The sequence below is a fragment of the Tursiops truncatus genome, chromosome 4 (assembly GCF_011762595.2).
Source record: "Tursiops truncatus isolate mTurTru1 chromosome 4, mTurTru1.mat.Y, whole genome shotgun sequence".
Lineage (NCBI taxonomy): Eukaryota > Metazoa > Chordata > Mammalia > Artiodactyla > Delphinidae > Tursiops > Tursiops truncatus.
Genome location: NC_047037.1, coordinates 96,792,784 through 96,814,136, shown reverse-complemented (window position 1 = coordinate 96,814,136; position 21,353 = coordinate 96,792,784). Strand labels below are relative to the sequence as shown.

The window sequence follows — 21,353 nt, the reverse complement described above, 5'->3', positions numbered from 1 at the left end:
TTTAAACATACAACTATAAATAATCGAAAAAGGAGTTACATGTCCTGCTCACCTGCCAGGCCTAGTGCTTTCCTGGCTGGTGAGCTTACTCGGTACACACCCCTGATGTGATACATACCTCATTCATTGGTTTCTCATAGATGTCCTCCTGCCAAGGGGCAGATTTTGCTTGAAAAGCATCTCGCTGGAGAGCTTCTAGCACCTTTTTTGGAGTGACAAACCCATACTGAGCTTCCAGCAAAGCCAAGTCCATTTTATCAGCCTTTAAAATGCCTATGACTTCATCTCGAGCCTGCAGGAACAAAAAGCATTTCAGAAAGCCCACTTTATCTACCAGCAGTCTCTGCAAGTGATTTCTTGTGTAGTTGAGTATTTTTTCTCTTCTCCTTCAAATATAAACAAATCATATTTGGTTATAGCACCTTTTAGAAAAGGTAGCAAAACTATGTCCCTTTACTTCATCCTTCTTACAGTCTAGTTACACATTAATAATGTTTTTAAAAGTGATCACTATACAACATGGGGAGACTCTACATTTTTTATTGTGTTTGACAAGCAGATAACATGATATGCCTCAATGGACTGGCATTTTCATTTTCAGGGATAGGAAATAAGATTCTTCTATATATGTAGCAGCTGTTTTTAGTTTTTTGTATAGGTTAATAATGCCAGGGCAAGTCTAGGAGCCAGTTCATGTGAGGTACAAAAGCACCTATTGTTGTTTAAACCAGTCCAGAAGTCATCTGCTATTATTGTTACCCATACGTGCCTGTGCACTGAAGCTTGTGAGCAGCATGGGCAGAGGATGTGACCTTTCACAATGTGCATGCCAATCGCATGTCATAACAACAGCCCTTTTAGATGTGATTAATTGCTCTTCGTGCTGCCAGAAGAGAATTCTGTGAATGTGTACTTTGATTTCATGTATATACAAGTATGAAGCACAAATACCTATTTCTGTGGCAGCCACCACACAAAATTCATAAGCAGCCTTCCCCTTGAAGCATGAGGGGGATAATTCTAACCCAGCTGACCTGCAGTTCTCCCTCCAGAATGCTGAGAAGAAATAATAAGTCGTCTCTTGAGAGGTCTTCTCCTTGGTGGCCATTACCACTGTGTGACTTAGGATACGGAAGCATTGCATCCGACTCACTGGTGGGGTCTTTGTCTTGCTGTCTCTGCTTCATGTTCTCAGGACCTTGGAAACTGTAGTCTTCACTATGTCTTGGAAATTGCTTTTGGGCTGAGCCCTCTGTGTCACTGCTTCTGGAACGCATTCTTTAAGGGCTGGAAAGAAGGAAGACAATTTGTAACTCTTAGTGGAAGTAGAGTTTTAATAAGAGCTCCTATTACTGCTTTGACAAGTCTGCACTCTTGTTATATTTACCACAGCCAAAGACTCGATCTTTCTGAAGTCTACAGCAGAGAAGGGCATTAGCAGATTCATAAATCACAGTCTTATTTATACTTCTGTTTTTAAAATCAACATTTTAAAAAATGTGTTCTGCTTTGATTAAGGCCACTTATGTCCATGGGTAAACAGACTGTGTATTTGAACTTCATCCACCAAGCATTCTACCTCAGGGACCTGGGTCATACCTCCAACCTAGGCCTAAGTGCTTACATAAGATGTACTTAACGTAATAGTAAAATGGTAAATTTGCTAATTGTTCTAACTTTCTTCACATTCACATTATAGTGTTTCCTTGTGGAAGTTTAAAAAGAGTTTTTAAATTTCTTAGCCTTTGGTGCTTTAAGAGACAAGCATCAGAATTACAAAATACTTTGGGTTATTTTGTTATGACAGTAAAGTCTAATATTAAAGGAATGAAGGCTTGGTCCCTGGCTGTATCCTTGACGTTCTGCTAAAATTCCAGAGCTGACCTCAGATAAGTCAAGGATTTATATTTAGGACCCTTATCTACAAAATAAGAACACTAGTGCCTATAGTATTTAACCATTATGAAAACAGTATAAAATAAATTAATATTTCAGGGACATATTAGTTCCACATCTGATTATATAATTATCCAAATTAATTTACAATAGCAAGATAATTTTTTCCGCCTTTGAGGTTTGTAATGGAAAGAGAAAACATCAAGTGAACTTATAGTCTGCTTCAGTGATGTTCAAGCAGATTGTTAATTTTACTCATTACTAAAAATCATGAAACTTTCATCATTATTTTTTTTAATATTTATTTATTTTATTTATTTATTTTCTATGTTTTTTGGCTGTGTCAGGTCTTAGTTATGGCATGTGGGGATCTTTTATTGCGGCGCAGGCTCTTGGTTGTGGTGCGGGCTCTTCGTTGTGGCACGGGCTTCTCTCTAGTTGTGGCACCCAGGCTCCAGGGCACGTGGGCTCTGTAGTGGCGGCACTCAGGCTTAGTTGCCCCGTGGTATGTTGGATCTTAGTTCCCCGACCAGGGTTGGAACCCGTGTCCCCTGAATTGGAAGGTGGATTCTTTACCACTGGATCACCAGGGAAGTCCCTTTCATCATTATTGGTACCTTGCTTTTCATTTGTAATAATATTTCTTTAAAAATCTGGAGGGAATTCCCTGACGGTCCAGTGCTTGGGACTCTGCACTTCAACTGCAGGGGGCACGCATTTGATCCCTGGTCTGGGAACTAGGATCCCATGTGCTGTGCACAGCGTGACCAAAAAAAAAAATCTGGAAAGGTCAAGCATACAGAAAAGTATGGAAATATAATTAATCACTACATGCTAGCACACAGATTTGTAAAATCCTAATTTACTATATACATTAGAAAACAGTTTTTTAAGTAAAATATTGATATTATAGATATAGTAGAAGTCCCTATGTACCTCTTCCTTAACCCACTCTATACCCGCCCTACCCCAGAAGTAACCATCTTGAATTTGGTGTTTATTATTCCCACGCATGTTTTATACTTTACTTTATACTTTTAATGCATGTGTATATATTGCTGAGCAATATATAGTATTGCTTTGCAGATTTTCAAACCTAATGTAAATACAGCATATTGAATGTATCATTCTGAAAATGTTTTTTCATCCTATATTTTGGAGATTCTTGCTTGCTCCATTTTACTTATTTTACATATTTAACTGCTATATAGTATTGCATTATATGAATAGGCCACCATTTACTTATCCATTTTACTGTTGATGGATGTTTAAATAGTTTACTTTTTTTAGTATTAGAAAAAATGCAGCTGTGAACATTCTTGTGCATTTTTTTTTTCCTGTGAACATCCATTTCTTCAGGTAGTATTCTTTACAGCATAGGAATGGGATTTTGGCTCTCCTAAATGGAGTACCAATTTATAGCAGAGTGTAAGAGTTCTCATTGCTCTGTATCTTCATCAACGCTTGCTATTAGGGAATTTATAATTTTACCAATATGGTAAGTGAAATGGTATCTGACTTTTTAATTGGCATTCTATAACTAATGAGAGCAGGCATCCTTTTATGTGTTTAGAGCCCCTTTGAATTTCTTCATAAATTGCTTGTTCATAGTCTTTGCCCATTTTTCTTTTGTATTATTTGTCTTTTTCTTATGAATTTGTAGGAATTCGTTACATACTCTATAAATAACTGTTTTGTTGATTATATGTTTTGATGTTATCTTTTCTGGTCTGTAGCTTACATTTTCACTTTGTGTCTTTTGTGGTATAGAAGTTTTACGTTTTAATTTAGTCAAGTTTATCAATTTTTAAATCAGTTCTTTTCTTTATAATTTGCATTGGAAAGCAAAATTTGAACAGTGGCAGTATAAAAGAATGGCTAAGACCATGGACTCTGGAACCACTCTGCCTGAGTTCAAATCTCTACTCCATTACTTATTGGCTATAAAACTCTGGACAAGTTACTTAATACCTCTGTGCCTTTCTCATCTGTAAAATGAGGATGATAGTAGTAGTATATTTATAACCTAAAGTTGGTGTGAGGATTAACTGAGTCAACACATGTCAAATGTTTGCAACATACCTCATACAAAATTGTCACTCAATAAACATTAGCTTTTATGATTAACTTTATTTTTATTCCCCCAATTTTATAGTGTTTCTCTATTACCTTTATAGTTAGAAAAAATTTTCAAGAATTGAAGCAAGTTTCTTTGATTACCTCTTTCATCTAATGAGTTGTGAGCCGTGAATAAAGGGAGAAAGAAAAGAAGATTGAAAGAATGGCTTTGTGTCTTTCTTGGGTACTCTGTTTAAGAAGTGACTCTTACCACTCCCAGCTTGCTGGCACCACTTGAGAAACCTGAGTGTAGAACAGTTTAGGAACCTTGAGGACTTCACAGCCAACCAGCTAAGCCTCCATTCATCTCTCCACCCATCCTTCAACAAGCATTTATTGAAGGCCCACTGTGTTTCGTGCACTAAATTGGTTATTTATGGTGTGGCTTCCTTACTTCCCTTAATACAAGTGATATATTTTCAAATGTAAGGTTTATGGAAACAGTTCGTAAATCTGGGATCATGAAAAGTGCACTGAACTAGACAGAAGTCATGTGAAAAGAATTCTGTCACAAATCAGCTATCGGATTAGTTAAGACACTGACCCTCTCTGAGGGCAGTGCCCTGAATTGTGAAGTGAGGGGGGGTGAGGAGGTGATCTCTGTGGCCCCCTTTCTCCTAGGATGTATAACGATTCTTGCCACTGTGCCTTTCTTTTAGCATAGATTATCAATAGTATATTTAAAAGACATGGGTTTGTGGGTCTGCATCTTATAGGAAATCCACAGAAATCTAAATGCTACATATGGACTACATATGGACCTGTGACTTTTGATTTTCACCAGAGGAGAGATCACAGTTAAAAGACAATGCTTAAGGAAATAATCCCAGCAATAATTTTCAACTGAGAATTTTCAGTAGCCTCATCATAACAATCAGGATGTAAAAGCAGAACTTGAAGGTGTTTATTGCCTTACGTGTTTATTATTTACATATTTTATTTGTCAGTAACAAACCAACTATCAAGTGATACTAGTGGGACACCCTGCCTTGAAGTTACAATGTGCATCTGGAGAAATTTAAAACATTCATTTTCAGAATTTTAACAAGTCACATAATGTGTTTTCTCTACAACTCATGTTCTTTCTTACTTCCCTCCATCACACATTTATTTACTCTATTAGACGCTGGCGATAGACAGTGATGGTGGTGATGGTGGTGGTAATGATGATGACAGCTAATACTTACTGAGCAGTTACTACATGCCAGGCATTCTTCTAAGCATTTTACATTTATTAACTCATTCAATTCTTACAACAACCCTGTGAGGTAGGGAATATTATTATCTCCATCTACAGCAAAGAAATGGAAGCACAGATGAAGGTTACACAGCTAATAAGAGGCAGAACTGGGATGTGAATCCAGGCAACCTGGCTCCAGAACCTGTGCTCTTAAAAATCATGTGTCATGCTACTGTACTGCCAAAGACAGATGGCTATAGACACCCTGTCTGAAATGGATACAGACACCGTGTGTGAAAAATGCTTATAGCCTTGCTGAAGAGATTACTTATCAATAATTACAATACAGATGAACAGTGGTCTGTGGCAGTAGTTGTCACTGACTCTCCCCTACGTAGCCAAGGAAGGATTTATTTATTTGAGAAAAGCAAAGACATAGAAGGAGTACATTTTTATGTAGGGATAGAAGGTTGAGGATATATAAGATTTATGACTGTGGAAAACCCCATTATGTGTGTATTTATGTGTTTATAAATAATATTCCTATACTAGCATATTAATATATGCTATGTACCTTATGAAAACATATTCAAAAAGGAAAAATATTAATAAAAAAATAAGATATCTAATTATTTTTCTCCCACCCCATTGGATTGTCTTAAACACCTCAGAAAGATCATTGCTCTGGCCTATAGGAGTAATGGAAGGTTGTTAATGTAGACCAGATATGTTTAAAACAAATAAATATTACATACCACTTTATTTACAGATATGTTCTCACATGAAGGGCAGGGCCATCCATGTCTTCCACCAAATATTAATAGTCTCCATTCATATGTCTCATAGGGTTTCTGACCTGATGCTTCATACCTAATGGCTGTTCAACAGAGTGAATGGTTTGCTCTTTCTATTTTGTGGCCTATCCCACAACTTAGATAACATTGCTAAATAACAATGGCTCAAAATTGTATGGGCCACTCTGCATTTTCAGTCATCTTGCAGCTCAGCTGGGTGTGAATGGTCTAAGATGGGCTCACTCCCATATCTGACTGTCAGCTAGTTGGGCTAGATCTCAGCTGGATATCTCATCTCTGCTCCACATGGGCTTTCAACCTCTGGTAGGCTAGACCAGGCTTCCCCTTATGGTGGTCTCAGGTCAGCATCTCAAGAGTGTGAGACTCCAAGGCCTTATTTTTATTGGTGAAAGAATGGCATGCTAGCCCAAATTCAGGAAGTGGGGAAATAGATTTGCCTCTTGATGGAAGGAGCTGCAGAGTCACATTGCAGAGGATGGGGAAGACTTAGTTAACTGCAGCCATCTTTGAAAAACTCTAGGTCTGTCACACTTACAGATTCAGACTTCTGTGAAAATCAAATAAAAATCTAGTTTAAAAGAGGGGTAAAATATATTTGGTTCTTTACTTCTTTTAGTTTCCTGGAAGCATAAGTTTATTTCTATGATTTCTGTGATGCATTCCTGTGCTTTCCTCTTACCCACATATTCATATGTGGAACAATAGCCTACTGATAAGAATCAACTTGTATTCTGCTACTAATCAATAAAGATTCCTCTACCACCGTTAATCTTATCCAAGGTATGCCTTCCGGAATTCCAAGATAATGTAAGTTTCTATTTAGCAGGGTAGCTTGCTAAGCATTGCTCATAAGTAGTGCTCTTTGAGTTTAAGGCAACCCTGAACTGCTACAGAAAACTGAATGGTTCTCTGTATATGTTCTATCTTCCCTCACCTCATTCTTTTTTTTTTAATTGAGTTAAAGTTGATGTACAGTATTATATGTTACAGGTGTACAATATAGTGATTCATAATTTTTAAAGGTTATAGTCCATTTATAGTTATTATAAAATATTTGCTATATTCCCTCTCACCTCATTCTTAAAGTGAGTTGAGTGAAATCTGCCAGGAGAGCACAGATCATTTGCCAATGATGATATTTATAAGCGATAAAAAAGGAATGACCTGAAACATTTTTATACCATGTTCTTTTAAAATTGATTAGAGTTTTTCTGAAACCACCAGTCTTCTTTGAGGGCTAGGGAAAATAGCATCAACATTCTTGCTGGCTCTCACACTGAGTTTGTGAACAGACCCATCGTGTGCAGACTTCTGGTCTACTGAGGAGTGTGTCTCGTCATGTTTACAATGGTGGAGTGTCCTTGCCCTTCTGCCAACAACCACAAAATGATCAGTAATGAGAAGTAATTAAGTATCGAGTGGAAGAAAACACAGACATGAATTTCATGATACTCTCATGCTTTGTATTATCAGTGACTTCATTGTTTCTCTTGGCAAATTTTTAATGCATCTGTGCTTGGCCTTGCATACTGAGGAAAAGAAAAATTTTGTAATGGCAACAGTGGTTTGGGATTTCAGGTTACAAAGAAAAAAAAAAAAAACAGAATGGAAAGTTGCTTTTGCTTATACCAAATAATGATGCCTTACTCTTTTCATAAAGTGTCGGTAGTGACATAATGCCTGATGGTTTTGCAAGGAGAAAACCTGCTTAGTTGTCAAATTTAACACAGCCTAATGTGTTGATTATCTGTGACTCTCAGAGCCAAAGAATGGCAGCCTTGAGGACTGTAAGAGAGCGATAGACTGGGAATCAGGAAACATGGCTTCTGATCTCAACTCTGCTTTTAATTAGCAAAGCTCTGGTTGTCACTTGTAAAATGAGGATATTAGTCTAGGTTGGCCCCGTGAGGTCATTCAGGATGAAACAAGGACGAGGGGTTCTTTGCCTTGACCTCTACCTTGTTCCTTACTCCCCAGTGGGTCCCCCTGACTGCAGGATTTACGCCTGAGACTAGATGATCTCTGAGGTCCCGGGACTTCCCGCTTTAGAATTCTCTGCTTCTCTGTTGTCTTGTATCTATGGATACAGATACAGTGTAGTTGGCCCTGAGAAGCGGATTCTACTTTATTTTCCTGTGTGGTGACCTCGGTCAGTTTTTCTTTGGCTTAAGCTGGTTAAAATCGTGATGTATCTTGGTAAGGATGTGTTCATGAAGAAGAAGGACTAGTAGAGAATTTGCAATTATTTACTTAATCTAGTTACAGAAAATGACCAAATGTCAACTGAGGCCTATTCTACCTACTACCTTCCCCCAATATACATGCCCCTAGCCAACTCTTTACTATAAAAATTGAATTTTCTTAATCATTCTTTATTAATCTTTAGATAGCAAAAACTGTTTATTCTATATAATTGAGCACTAAACATAATTTAGTCTCTGTGTACCTGTTTATTTTCATGTTTGAATGGTGGAAAGAGGATATTTTGTTTGTATAAAAGAACTTCAAAAAGGTTCAGTGAAAGAAATTGGTTTTGGTCTTGATCATTTACTACGATGTTGAGGTAACCAATCAAAACTACTCCAATTTAAAGAAGAAAGTAATAATAATGGTAGCTTACATTAAATTCAGTACTTACCAAATACAAGTCTGTTCTAAATGCTTTCTTTTGATTAACTCATTTAGTCTTCTTAAAAACTGTTGTTTATCTCCATTTTGCAAAAGAGGAAACTGAGGCTTGTAGCTGTTAAGTAACTTGCCAAAGGTCATACTGCTAGAAAGTGGCAGAGCCAGGTCCTAACTTGGACAGTCTGGTTCCAGAGTCCAGCAAATCACTATGCTGTATCTACCTAGGGTTTTATAAGAAGGCATACATAGTAAAGGAAAAAATCCTGGTTCAACATTAAGTTATTCAACAAATATTTATGAAGTACCTACTATGTCAGTTATCATATTAGCCAATTTGTGCAAGCTTATTTTTGTATCTGGACTAATGTCCCTTTTGTTGATATGGGTACAGTTAATTCTGGCTACCCAGAATTACACAAAAATCTGAATAATATGAAGTCACAACTCCCTGGCCCTTTCAGCAATTGGTCCATTCAGTAAAGATGTTTTGTTTTCATGCATTATTTATGTGCAGAAACTTAACTGAATGCATTGTTATTCTTAAACTTTAAAGGCCACAAAGTGGCTTTTCTCAACCACTTTGCTGGCATCTTGGGGGAAGGCAGGAGGTATAGCATAACAGAAAGACTATGAGATTGTGGGATCAGATGGATCTGGACTTTAATTGCTGCTCCCATATGTTAGCTCTGTGGCCTTGGACAACCTACTCTACCTCTGTGAGCCTTCAAATGTAAAATGGAGATAATGGTACCTGGTAATGGGTTTATTGTTCATGCTCTGTGAGCTTAGGGCCCCTGTTGTTCATGTCTGTCTCCTCAGTGTTCAACAGAGTTGTAACTCATCAGGGATTCATTTGAAAGACTGAATCATGCAGTCCTCAACAGAGCTGACTGGCTGTAAGTAGGAACTGCCTCATGGTAAAAATGATTCATCTGTGAACCACTGGCTAGAAATTCAGAAAAATGGTACTGAGAATCTCATAGAAGTAGCTGGAGTGTACAGAAGTAGCTAATGTGTATGGACCTCTTACTACATGCCCGGCACTGTTTTAAGTGCTTTGTGTATATTATTTAATCTTAAAGACTTTTAGCCTGTAGTAAAGATTGTAGGAAAGGGCTTGGTAAAGGTAGGCTAAGCGTGGAGACTCTCATGGGAGACATCAAAGACAGGGAAATTAATATCAAAATCAGGGTAGTGCTGGTACCTACACAAAGTTCAGTGTGTGTGTGTGTGTGTGTGTGTGTGTGCGCGCTCACGTGCGTGCACACATGCATGCACACACATGTGCGTGGAGAAGGGACACTGGATCCCCAAGACTAACTAGAAAATTCTTGTTAATGTCACCGAATTTTGAAAACTTTTATCATATATACCCTGACTTTTCGCTCTCTCTCACCCCCACCTCCCTGAGTACACTCTCACATGCATAAAATGAGGTGAACATCCGCTGCATTCCTCCTTTTTATTTGACAGCACCTTGAACAGTCATTAGTTCTGCTTTAGTGTATGTGACATTTTATAAAGTGGTCTTATTTTAACTTGTTTGGTAGGAAATTTGAGGGATGAATCGTTTTGATGGCAAGATGGCTGCATAATGCAGGGTGAGTCTGTGCTAACTGTAGGATGCTCTTCACCAAGGGACAAACTTGGAAGGGATTCAGTGCCTTAAGTTTGAACGTGCTTAACATCCCACACTTGCTGAATTTAGAGAGCAGGCTGCCGGCTAGCTTTACATTTCCACTTGGATTTCCCCCTCTCTCTGCATGGAACCATAAAGCTATAACTTAGTTCCCTGGAAGGGGAATGGAAAGAGATGTAGTAAGATTATATGGGGTGCTCAGCAGTGCTGGTTGAGCCCTTAATATTAACAGTCTCATGGTAAATGTGATTCGTCTATGAAAATACTGGCTATAAATAGATGTTAATAGTGCTCAGTTGCAAATCAGCCATGCTGTGCTTGCATGGCCACATTAGGGAAAAAAATCCTGTTGAGTATTTTATTTGGTTTCTCTTAAAATGAAAAAATAAAAAGTTTGTTTCCTTTTATTGCCCTAGTCACCCACATATGAAGACACTAAATTCAGCCAGCTGCAGTAAAGCTATCTGATGGCTAAAAAAAGACACATTGAAAACCAGATAACCTAATTTAGCAATGGCACCCTTTATCTTTTTCTTCCATTTTCAGTAAAAAATCATTGTAACATACCCTTACTGGTGTTTTTACTTGTAGGGAGGGCATGGATAGGGCTTCAGAGAGGGGAACAGAACTTGGGGATCTGTGATTCAGGTCCATATTCTTAAGAATTCTGAGTCCTAATAGAAAGTCAAGGTTTCTTTCAAATCAAGTATGAGGTTCAGAAGGCAGTGTAGTCATCTCATCTATCCCCATAGTATCAGGCACTAAGCATTTTCTATGCCCATCTACTCCGTTGTTATACAGCTCTCAGTGTCTGAAAGTGCTTCCTTATGAGCTGAAATCCAGCTCCCAGGATCTTTATTCATTTATCCTTCTTCTGCCTCCAGAGCTAAGTCAGCCAAGACTACTTCTCTTGTCACACTGTGGTCCTTCAGTGGGAAGGGCTCTATTCTTTTTTCCAGATGTAATACTCAGTTTCTTTAACCACCACTCTTCATACTATGTGGTCTAGTCTCCCTCACCCAACACACCATCTCATGCACACATTTTGATTATACCCCTTTAGACCTACTCTTCATTAGGCCGGGTGTTTCTTAAAGAAATGCATGGAGTTGGGCGTGATCTCCCAGATATTAAACACAACTAAAGCAGTGAAATGGTAAGAGTATATACTTAAGGAAGAGCTCAGTAAGTCTTCTGATATTGGATCTCAGTTGGAATGTTAAGTATAGATCAAGACATTTGATAGTAGGCATTTAATGAAGACTTATTTCCAGTTTCACTTATCAGGTAAGTGCTTGTAATACCTTTCATGTGTACATTGATTGTTGTATCAGTAAATAGGTAATTATTCACTCTGTTTTTCAAGAGGAGGAATTCGAGCTTCAGAAAGCTTAAATAACTTTGACTAATAAACCTTGGACCAGAAATGAAAACTTAGGCCTTCTGACACCCCTTTCTCTCCAGGCTCATGCTAGATTAATCAACACTTGCACTTTTTTTAAGCTTGAATGTGTTCTTTGGTTGTTTGTCCATGAAGTGCTATAGTCAGAGAAGCTGCTAGGCTGTAGATACAGAACAAACAGCCTGCCAATGGGGTCTAATAGTACAGACTTACATCATGGCTTTTCTTAGCTGTGTGTTCTGAAGAAAGGACAAAAAGAAATATAAAAATCTCAGAGTATAAATAGTTGATTTATCTGAGTTTTCCATTACAAATCAGTGGCTCTTTAAAGATTCTTTTCTCATTTAAGGTTGACACGGGGCTGGGAATGTTTTCCAGATCTTTGTGGAATAAAACCAAAGAAGAAAATTATTTTCATATAGTCCAAGTTAGCTTTAAATGCATTTTAAAATGCCACAGTCCCAGCACTAGAACAGAGCTCTTGAAAATCATATGATTCTTTTAACAGTTTTCAAACTACATCACTTTTCATATTTCTTCCAACTCTGCTCTCTGTTTTTTCTTACAAGCACGGTGATATTGAGCCAGTCACTTAACCTTTCTATTCTCTTTGAATTTTTGTCTCTTTGGCTCTTGGAACCAGTTTCCTCCAATCCCCTTATTCTGCCACCGAGGCCTGTTGAAGTTAACTGATGTGCCCGTGGTCATGCCCAGAGGCAGCACCAGAACCCACATCTCTTGCCTACAGCTCTGTTGCTGTTTCCATAGCAACACAACATGTTCATAGGCCAACCCCTACTTCTTCCAGCCCTAGAAAGATGTGAATCTTAAAAGATAAAAATGCATCTTTAGAGTGGTTAAGAAGCCGCCTGCCAATGCAGGGGACATGGGTTCGAGCCCTGGTCCGCGAAGATCCCACATGCCACAGAGCAACTAAACCCGTGCTCCACAAGAGAAGCCACCGCAATGAGAAGCCTACACACCACAATGAAGAGTAGCCCCTGCTCGCCGCAACTAGAGAAAGCCCGCATGCAGCAGCGAAGACCCAACACAGCCAAAAATAAACTAATTAATTAATTACTTTTTTGAAAAATGCAACTTTCGAGAACCTGAAGTCTCCCACAAATTTTTGTTGGCTTTCTCAACCTCTTCTTCACCCATTAATTGACTAATAAGTCACTCTGAGTGCCTTCAGGCCTCCTCTTGGCTAGACCAACCTAGCATAATAAAGAGCTCAGAGGTGAACAGGAGATTCAGATATCAAGAGTTACCATCTATAAATTCCAAATGACAGCTTTCCTTTCTCTTCTTTTATCTAAGGACCTGTGACTGGAATAGACAGATTGTGTGTTACAGAAAAAATGTTGCAACTGGTAAAGTCCCAGGGCAGTACTTGACCTTGCAGCCATTTTGCTTCTCCTTTCCCACATCTTCCCGTATTCAATCTATCTTCCTGTACTGGGGAAAAATTCCTTCCTGGCCTCCCAGGTATTTGAGTCTAGTCTGATACATTTATACTTACTAAGGGAAAAGAAGGAAACTAACTTTTGTAAAGCTCCAGTTATCTGCCTGATAATATGATTTATGCTTTCTGTCCTTTATATCTTTTTTTTACAAGTTCGGACACATAGAGTTGGTATTATTCTCCTTATTTTACAGATGAAAAAAAACAGACATTGAGGAATTCACAGTTCAGTGTTGTAGAAATATAGGTTCAAGACTAAATACAAAATACCAATAAATACTATAAATAATGTCCAATGTACAAAGTGTTTTGGGAGCATTTGAGAGGAAATGTCTAACTGTGCCAAAGGGACTTAGTGGAAGCACCTCAGAGGTAAGTTGGGCCATGGAGGATAAGAGTATACGGCTCATACGTACAGGTTGAAGGTGCATGAAAAACAGCATGTGGCAAATGTCGAGTTATTCCTTACGGCTGAAGTAAAGGAGAAGACCACCAGCGAAATTTGAACATGTATGCTATGTATTAGATGATAATAAAAAGTTATTGGTAATTTTGTTAATGTATCAATGACATCGAATTTACATGAGAGAATGTCCTTTCCTTTTTATTTTTCTAGATACATAATGAAGTATCTTAGTGTGAAATGACATGATGTCCTGGGCTTTACTTTTAAATATTTCAGAAAAAATGAAGGCAGAGGGTAGAGGAGAAATAAGTATGGCAAATTATTAAGGGTTGTTGAAAGGTGGGTGAGTACATGGTCTTTGTTATATTCTTTTTACTTTCTGTGTATTTGGAAATATTCATGATAAAAGATTTAAATAGAAAGCACCAGAGACATAGTGTTGGATACATAAACATTTTAAGAAGGTGTTCTCTTTAAAGGGGGGACAAAAGGTGCAAAAGGAGTGAGGTAGAGAAAAGAGACAGAAGACACTAATCTTTGGGTGTCCGGCAGAGACAGAAAAGCAGAAAACTGAGCTGTGTCTCAAGAGCCAAGAGAGAGGGGCTTCCCTGGTGGTGCAGCGGTTAAGAATCCTCCTGCCAATGCAGGGGACATGGGTTTGAGCCCTGGTCCAGGAAGATCCCACATGCCACAGATCAACTAAGCCTGTGCACCAAAACTACTGAGCCTGCACTCTAGAGCCCACAAGCCACAACTACTGAGCCCGTGTGCCTAGAGTCTGTGCTCTGCAACAAAAGAAGCCACCACAATGAGAAGCCCGTGCACCACAACGAAGAGTAGCCCCCGCTCTCTGCAACTAGAGAAAGCCCACGTGCAGCAACAAAGACCCAACACAGCCAAAAATAAATACATTAAATAAATAAATTTATTTAAAAAAAAAAAAAGAGCCAAGAGAGGAAATGATTTCAAGGGGCAGAGAGCTGCTGTAACTTCATTTTAACAACATTGCCACTGCTCAGAACAGTTTTGGCACTCTACTTTTGGAATTTTCGTTTTTTGGAATATCCCTCAGCCATGGCAAAATGTGGTTCATTGAAGGTGAATTTGACTTCTGACAACAGGGAAAAGTTCCTTGGAACTAAAGCTAGTGAATCAAGTCAGGATTTGGGTCAGCTAATACTGTTTTTGGTCAGAGAACCAACTGTGACCTTAAAATAATGAGATTGGTTTTTGTATGTGAACTTTGCATAGATTTTGAAGACATTTCCAAAATGTGTCAGGGAAAACTTTTGACAAAATGACACAAATGGATTTCTAACTTAGAGCTTTTGTTTTGTTTTTAATATTCCATCTACTTCAGTTTTATGTCAAATCTTTGGTGTCCTGAAGCTTCTGGTTGTTTTCTAGAATCCCAATGTAAGCAAAAAAGTAGGAGACAGCATGGTATATGGCAGGGGAGAGAGTGCAGCCTCTGGAGCTGGCCAGCCAAGTTACAGTCCTATCTCCATCCCTACACGCTGTCCAATTTGGGGCAAGTTACTTCACTTCTTTGGGACTCTGTCTTTGCAGGGTTGTTGGGAGGATTTGAGATCGTATGTGTAAAATGCTGTGCCCAGTGCCTGACATATAATAGGAACACATAACTTATCTTGGTGGAGACATAATGATACAATTTTATCTCTTTGTTCATCAAACATACCTTCCCTCTTGGGACATCAAGTGAGATAGGAAAATAAATAATGGATTTTTGCCTGTTAGCATCATGAGGAGAATATATTACTCAGCCTTACATCACTGAAGGCAAGGGGAGTTCTTTTAGTCAGTACTAAACTTGTATTTTCAGAGTGTGTGTTATTTTGTCCCTTGCCAAAATGGAGATTGGCAAGCTGAAGAAATTGGAATTTGGCCAGGAACCGGTGCCTGTTATTTAGCAGAGAGGTGATAGGGAACTATGATCCTGCCAGTTTGGAGGGACTTAACATGAAGTGACTGGCTTCTCGGTCTAAACGGGCCATAACTGTTCTGAACTAGAGGACGAAGGCTGCTGATTCGAAGGGCTAGGCTCACCCAAGCTCTTACTGGTGTGCCTCTTTCACCAACCAGGACTTTAAAAATCTTCTCTAATACCACAGCAACATGAAATTTACTGTCTTCCTGGCCAGGTACTCTACTGGAGCATTTTAAATATACTGTTCCCTTTGATACTGAAAACAATATATCAGGCAAATACTACTACTGACCTATGCTTTATTGGAAAGTTAAATTGAAAGATGTAAAGTCAGTCTGCCCAAGCCACAGAACACTATGGCAGAGCAGGAACTCCAGCTGCCTTTAGAACCCACCCAGTCTTCGCAAGCTTATGTTCTACTGCCTGAGTTCTTTCTCATTCGGAATAATGATTTGTTTAAAGGTGGGAGAGAACGCTCTGCAGCAATCATGGTATAGCTTTGACTACACTGGCAAAATCAAAGAAGGCCAGAGCCCTTTCACCAAAGACCTGCATCATGAAGTAGTGAGAGAAGAGAACATAGAGAACACCAGGGAGTAAGAAAAAATACCTAGGCTTGGTCAAATCTCAGATTAGGGCACAGTGTGAGTCAAGTTCATGCTCCTTCACTGTTCTCCATTATTCAGTTCATTCTGGGTGGTAGCAAGGGAGTTATACAGCAGGAGGTCTGCTTAAGTCAGAAAACATCAAGGAGCATCCAAAAGCATCTAGAAAACCACATGCAGCAGGGTGAACACTTGGCCTAGATAGTATGGCCCAGGCTAGATCCTATGAATTTGGGTCAAACCAATGATCAGGGTTCTTCTAACTGGTATCAGGGCTCTCCTTGTGTCCTCTAAGAAGGGTCCACCAAGCCCTTTCCCAAGCCCCTAGCCCCATTAATCTTTACGAAGGTGTGCATTTCCAGTGCTCTTTAATTAGGGCAGATCCCTTCCCAGTCCTATTGAATAGATCTGGACACTCCAGAGTACACGGGACTGGGATAGATTGAGCTTGGGGGTTCTACCCACTGTGTGTGGTTCCATATATACCGTTTGTTCGAAAGTACCTATGGCAGCCAAGAGTACGTGTTGACCAAGGAAGGTGGCTTCTGCTAGGAGGTATAAGTAAATAAATGGATGTCAGAGCTTACAATTAAGGGGGGTTGGGGGAGAGACAAAGAATCATTACACCCCCTTGAGCGTGTTGCTTTGGATATTTTGGTAATGATTATAAAGCATTTACACACAGACTAAACTAAGCTCTTTGTGTTCTTTGCAAGATGGAAAGCTTGCCAAGTCAATTTCAGCATGCAAAGCCCAGACAATTATTCTTTTGGCATTTAGGGGCCGCCCCTGTTTTTGCTGGGGGTTTGGAGGCGGGTAGCCTGTTGACACAGGAAGGCTTTATAAGGAAAAAGAAGACAACTTTACCCTCTACTTTTTAGAAAAGAAACCCCCTGTCAGGGTTCTCAGTCCCTACCTCCTTTGCTAAACCTCTGTCACAGAGCCAACAGAAGAACCCCTTGGGCTCAGAAGTGCCATACACACTTGGGGGCCCACAGCCAGTGACTCATTCACGGCTGTTTTCATTTCCTGCACTTAGCACCGCACTGTGAAATTCTGTATTTCTTTTGTGAATGTGTGCATGAACATGGTTAATAGCTGTATTTCTAGTGATAACCATTGGAAAGATAAAGTTCTTGAGATTATGGCCTTGGTCCCTTATATAATATATACTTTGTGGTAGTGGTTCTCAACCTGTGAACCTGGAACCCCTAGGAACTTTCATAGTTGTCCTAGGGGCCTCCCAGTCATCTTCCAAAAGCATTGTGAGAAACTGAGCGTGATGTGTCTCCAGAATGGAGACTGTCGTGATTGATAGCATGCAAGCCATTTAAATGTTTTCTGAATCTGTTGTAGGCTTTTGTGGCTATATCTTTGTTCAGTCCATGGACAGGAAAAGCTACAACTATCAGTGGGGAATTAAGAAACTTTTTTGTTATGGAAAAAGAGTTATCCTGGAAAGGATGAGTAAAAAGTGTCTGAACTTCTTTTTTGTAACAGCTAAACAAGAGGCTCCCGTTTTCTTGTTATGGAACCTTTTAGTGCTGTTTCCTGATCTACATGGTTTCATGTCTGGATCAGAACGCCCTGTTTGCATTTGCTGCTGAGGAGTGGGCTGAAGACATTTGGTCTTTCAAACTGTTGATCTTAAAAACTATAAAGGATGCTTTTCGGTGGTGTTAGTAGTGTCATAAGAGACTCCATGCATCCACCCTACTCTCTTCAGTACAAGTTACCATATGCTGTAATTACTTTCAGGTGAGAAATTATTGCAGTTTAACTTGGTGGTGGCTACATGCTGAAGGCTGGATCCAGAGTACTCTTATTTTTGCCTTTAGTAGAGACTGCTTCTTCCAGCATGTTGGCTATAGTTTTTAAAATAGAAGTTTGCTGGCTGTATAATACAAAACACCAAATTGCCAAGCATAGACACTTTTCTCCCTCAGAAGGGTGTAGCACGTTCATTGCACAGGCACTAACAAATGCCTGCCTTCTGCTGTGAGTGTTGTATTGTTTTTCTTCCTTTCTCCTTTTCTGTCAACATTTCCCTTTTTTTAATAAGAAAAAAAAGTCTTAATTAAAAAGCAGCATATGTTAAGCACTGAAAATGGGGAACAATCATAAAGAATAAAAAAATTCATCCTTAATCCAACCATGCTCTTCATCTTTTTCTGTAGTGTTTTCCACACTTTCTTGTCTTCTGTATCTGTTATAATGTGCATGTTGTTTGGGGAATATTATTTGTTGTCATTTTTCCATACCATAGTTATTAATGGTTGCATAGAATTTCATTATATGAAGGCGCCATTATTAATAACCATTCTCCTATTCCTGGATACTTAGTTTACCATCCTCGTTTGAGTCCTTCCTTTCCTCCTCCCCAACTTACACTTTAGAGGCATGAACCCTGTGGATCCAGAAGGGATCCAGAGCTAACAAGAACCTTTGACCACTATCTGGACTTTTTGAAACTGGCTGGAATCCTTGAGAACTGTCTTTGGCTCAGAAAAATATCTATTTGTGTTTTAAAGTCATGATTTTGGCCTCTGTGGGATTTAATCACAACTCATAATTGTTATTCTATCTCCCCTCTAAATTCTTTCCCCTTTACCAAATTAAAAATATGAAAAATGTTTGAATATTTTTAAGAAGGTAAAAAAATATGTAGAAGTCATTAGATACTGTTAGAGTAGACCACTGTACCACCTTTTCAGACCCTGAAAGTTGAGAGTTTGGAAATGAAATAAGAATTGGAATATGTATCCAAGTAATTCATCTTTAACAGTGGAAGGATGTTTACTTTCGCAAATGTTTTCTCTCCATGGAAAAGGCTGCTATTTTATTTACAGTTTACTTCATTATGTAGACTTGAATTCAAAAGATGAGAATCAGACTTGGGGAGTATATTTCAAACAAAAGTAGAAGCAAAGCTAATTAGACACTGGTGGTAATAAGATAAGAAATATTTTTTTCCTTTTAAAACAGCAACATTCTTTTTCTGATTTTTGGAGTGAGTGTGTCCTCATTTTAATACTCCTTTGTTACCAAAAGACAATACTTTGTGCATAAAACATGGTTACCAAGCAATGCACCAAAAATTGAATTGTTACATGGCTTAGGACGTGCGGAGAAGGACCAGATTGGTCTAGAAAAGAGTCTCAGAATCATAAAACATCATTAGAGTGGGAAGAGCTTGGAGATGGGTTTGCCCAGCTCTTCCCCAACAAGCAGTGGGGAGAGGGCACCCTAGCTGTACAGCCTCTCCGACAAGCACTCATCCACTCTGTGAGCGTTCATTTTTCGCAACTCTGTGGTCTTAAAAAATGTAGCCAATTCTTTCAAGATGTGTCCAGAATTCTTGTGCCATTTTATTTCCCATGACACTGCTATTAGCTGAACGCCACCTGATAATATAAATTATGATGAGTAAATTTCAAGGAGTTGGAAGGAAGATTTCCTAAACGTGAAAGCAAGGAAAAGTCTCCCCAGCACTGAGCAAGTGGCTAGAGTGATTTATCATTAAGGGTATAATTAAAGAAAATTTTGCCTTTGTAAGCTTCTGGTTCTAAAAATGCTGAGGCTAGGCCTACAAGGAAGCCTTAGGCTGTTTCCCCAAATTCTATTTTGACATATAAGTACTATTCAGTTCATTTGTTTTTAATAAGATAACTTTAAATAGAACCTTCCATAATTGACGACTAGCTTCTTGCTTAAATATTTAAATATGCTTTAGATTTTTGCCCTTCAGCTATATCTAAATGCTCAGCTATACAGCGCGGTTCAAGTCTTCATTTGGGGAAGGCAGAGATCTATGACTGCCCATGCTTCCACCTATAATAGCACCTTTAATAGGCCACTTCACTCTCTGTGGCCTTAATTAGTTGGAAGAATGAAAAACAAACAATCCAGTAGCAATTGGGCTCCTTCTCAGAGCACTAACTTGGCTACATTTCAAAGTACTTAATGTTTCCCTAAAAGGTACAAAGAACTGCATGGTGCTTACATTAGCATTTCCTAATCAAAAAGTGTAACACTTAAAAGATGGTTAGAGTTGCACAATAAGACATTGATAGTGGTTTAAGCCATTCTATGTCTAAAGCATAATTTTTGCTTTTTAGTTCTTCTGAGTTCTGAGAATCAGAGTAAGACTGATTTCATATGTAGAAATAATTATTTCCTTTGATACTGCTAATCTCTACCTTAAATCCAGTCACAGTGATTACCAATGACGTTCTTAGCAGCCGGGTGTGCAGCATATGGGCAATGTTGAGAAGAGCAGGTGTCAGACTGAGTTTTGTTGTTGCTGTTTTTTAATTTATAAATATTCTCAAATATGTCATTATATATTATCCATAATAACTTTTAATTCCATAGTCAAAGATACTTCTCTACCTTTGACTTCATGTATTTTTTCTGTTTTTTTTTTTTTTACCTGCTTAGGAGGATTGGGGGTAAGGTCATTTTAAGGTATTAGTCATTTTGAGTTACTACGTTAAAGAACAAAAGTTGGTTAAGTTTACAAAGCACTATAAACCAACAAGGAAGCCACGTACTATAACTACAGATAAGACTTTTTCCACCTTTACTTCCTTATTTATACCTGCTATTACCACTTACCCTGTTTTCTCTCTCCCATAATATATATCAGTAATAGAAATAGATTTTACTATTAGGAAAGGAAGAAAATGATATCTGATCTCCTGCTAGGTGTTAGATACATTCTTTACATTCTCTTATTTAATCCTTGTAACAACTCTGTGATGGACACCTGCATAGTCTCTTTTTTACAAATGGGGAATCCAGAAGTCAGAAAAGTTAAGTAACTTGCCCAGGATCACACAGTTATTATTAAGTGGCTGAGCCATGGTTCACATGTCTTGTTTCTGGGATTTTTTTTTACTTCTCTGTATTACCTCGTATTTTCAGGAGTCTCCCCTGGCGCCTTTCCTTGCCTTTCAGCTACAAAGTACTATTCATCAAATAGTATAATTGAAGTTAAAAATTTTGCTGTTCCCAGCGGGAAGCAGCCCATGGCTGGGTGAATACCCACTCACTCGCCAGACAGAAAGAGGGATGGCGTCAGCCCACATAATTCCCTTTATACAGGTTTAATATATTCACAAAAAGCTGCTTAGTAAATTCTTGTTTTTGTTTTTGCTTTTCAACTTATTTTTCCCAGTTTTTTTGAGGTATAGTTGATATATAGTATTGTATTAGTTTAAGATGTACAAGTAAATTCTTTATTATCTTG

At 38.6% G+C, this 21,353-nt stretch overlaps 2 protein-coding genes across 6 annotated transcripts in view; one reads left to right on the top strand and one right to left on the bottom strand.

Annotated features, from left to right (window-relative positions):
- Positions 1-21,353, top strand: part of CMSS1 (cms1 ribosomal small subunit homolog) — a 383,373-nt gene that overhangs the window by 128,617 nt on the left and 233,403 nt on the right. The gene's annotated exons all lie outside the window — the stretch shown is intronic.
- The window catches only part of LOC141278596 (filamin A-interacting protein 1-like), a 64,008-nt gene that overhangs the window by 18,652 nt on the left and 24,003 nt on the right, over positions 1-21,353 (bottom strand). Inside the window, exons 2-3 of the mRNA XM_073804347.1 lie at positions 1,035-1,287; positions 119-292 (exon numbers count right to left, since the gene is read on the bottom strand). Coding sequence (XP_073660448.1) covers positions 119-292; positions 1,035-1,277 — 417 coding nt within the window. The 5' untranslated portion in view covers positions 1,278-1,287. The remainder of the gene's footprint in view (positions 1-118; positions 293-1,034; positions 1,288-21,353) is intronic.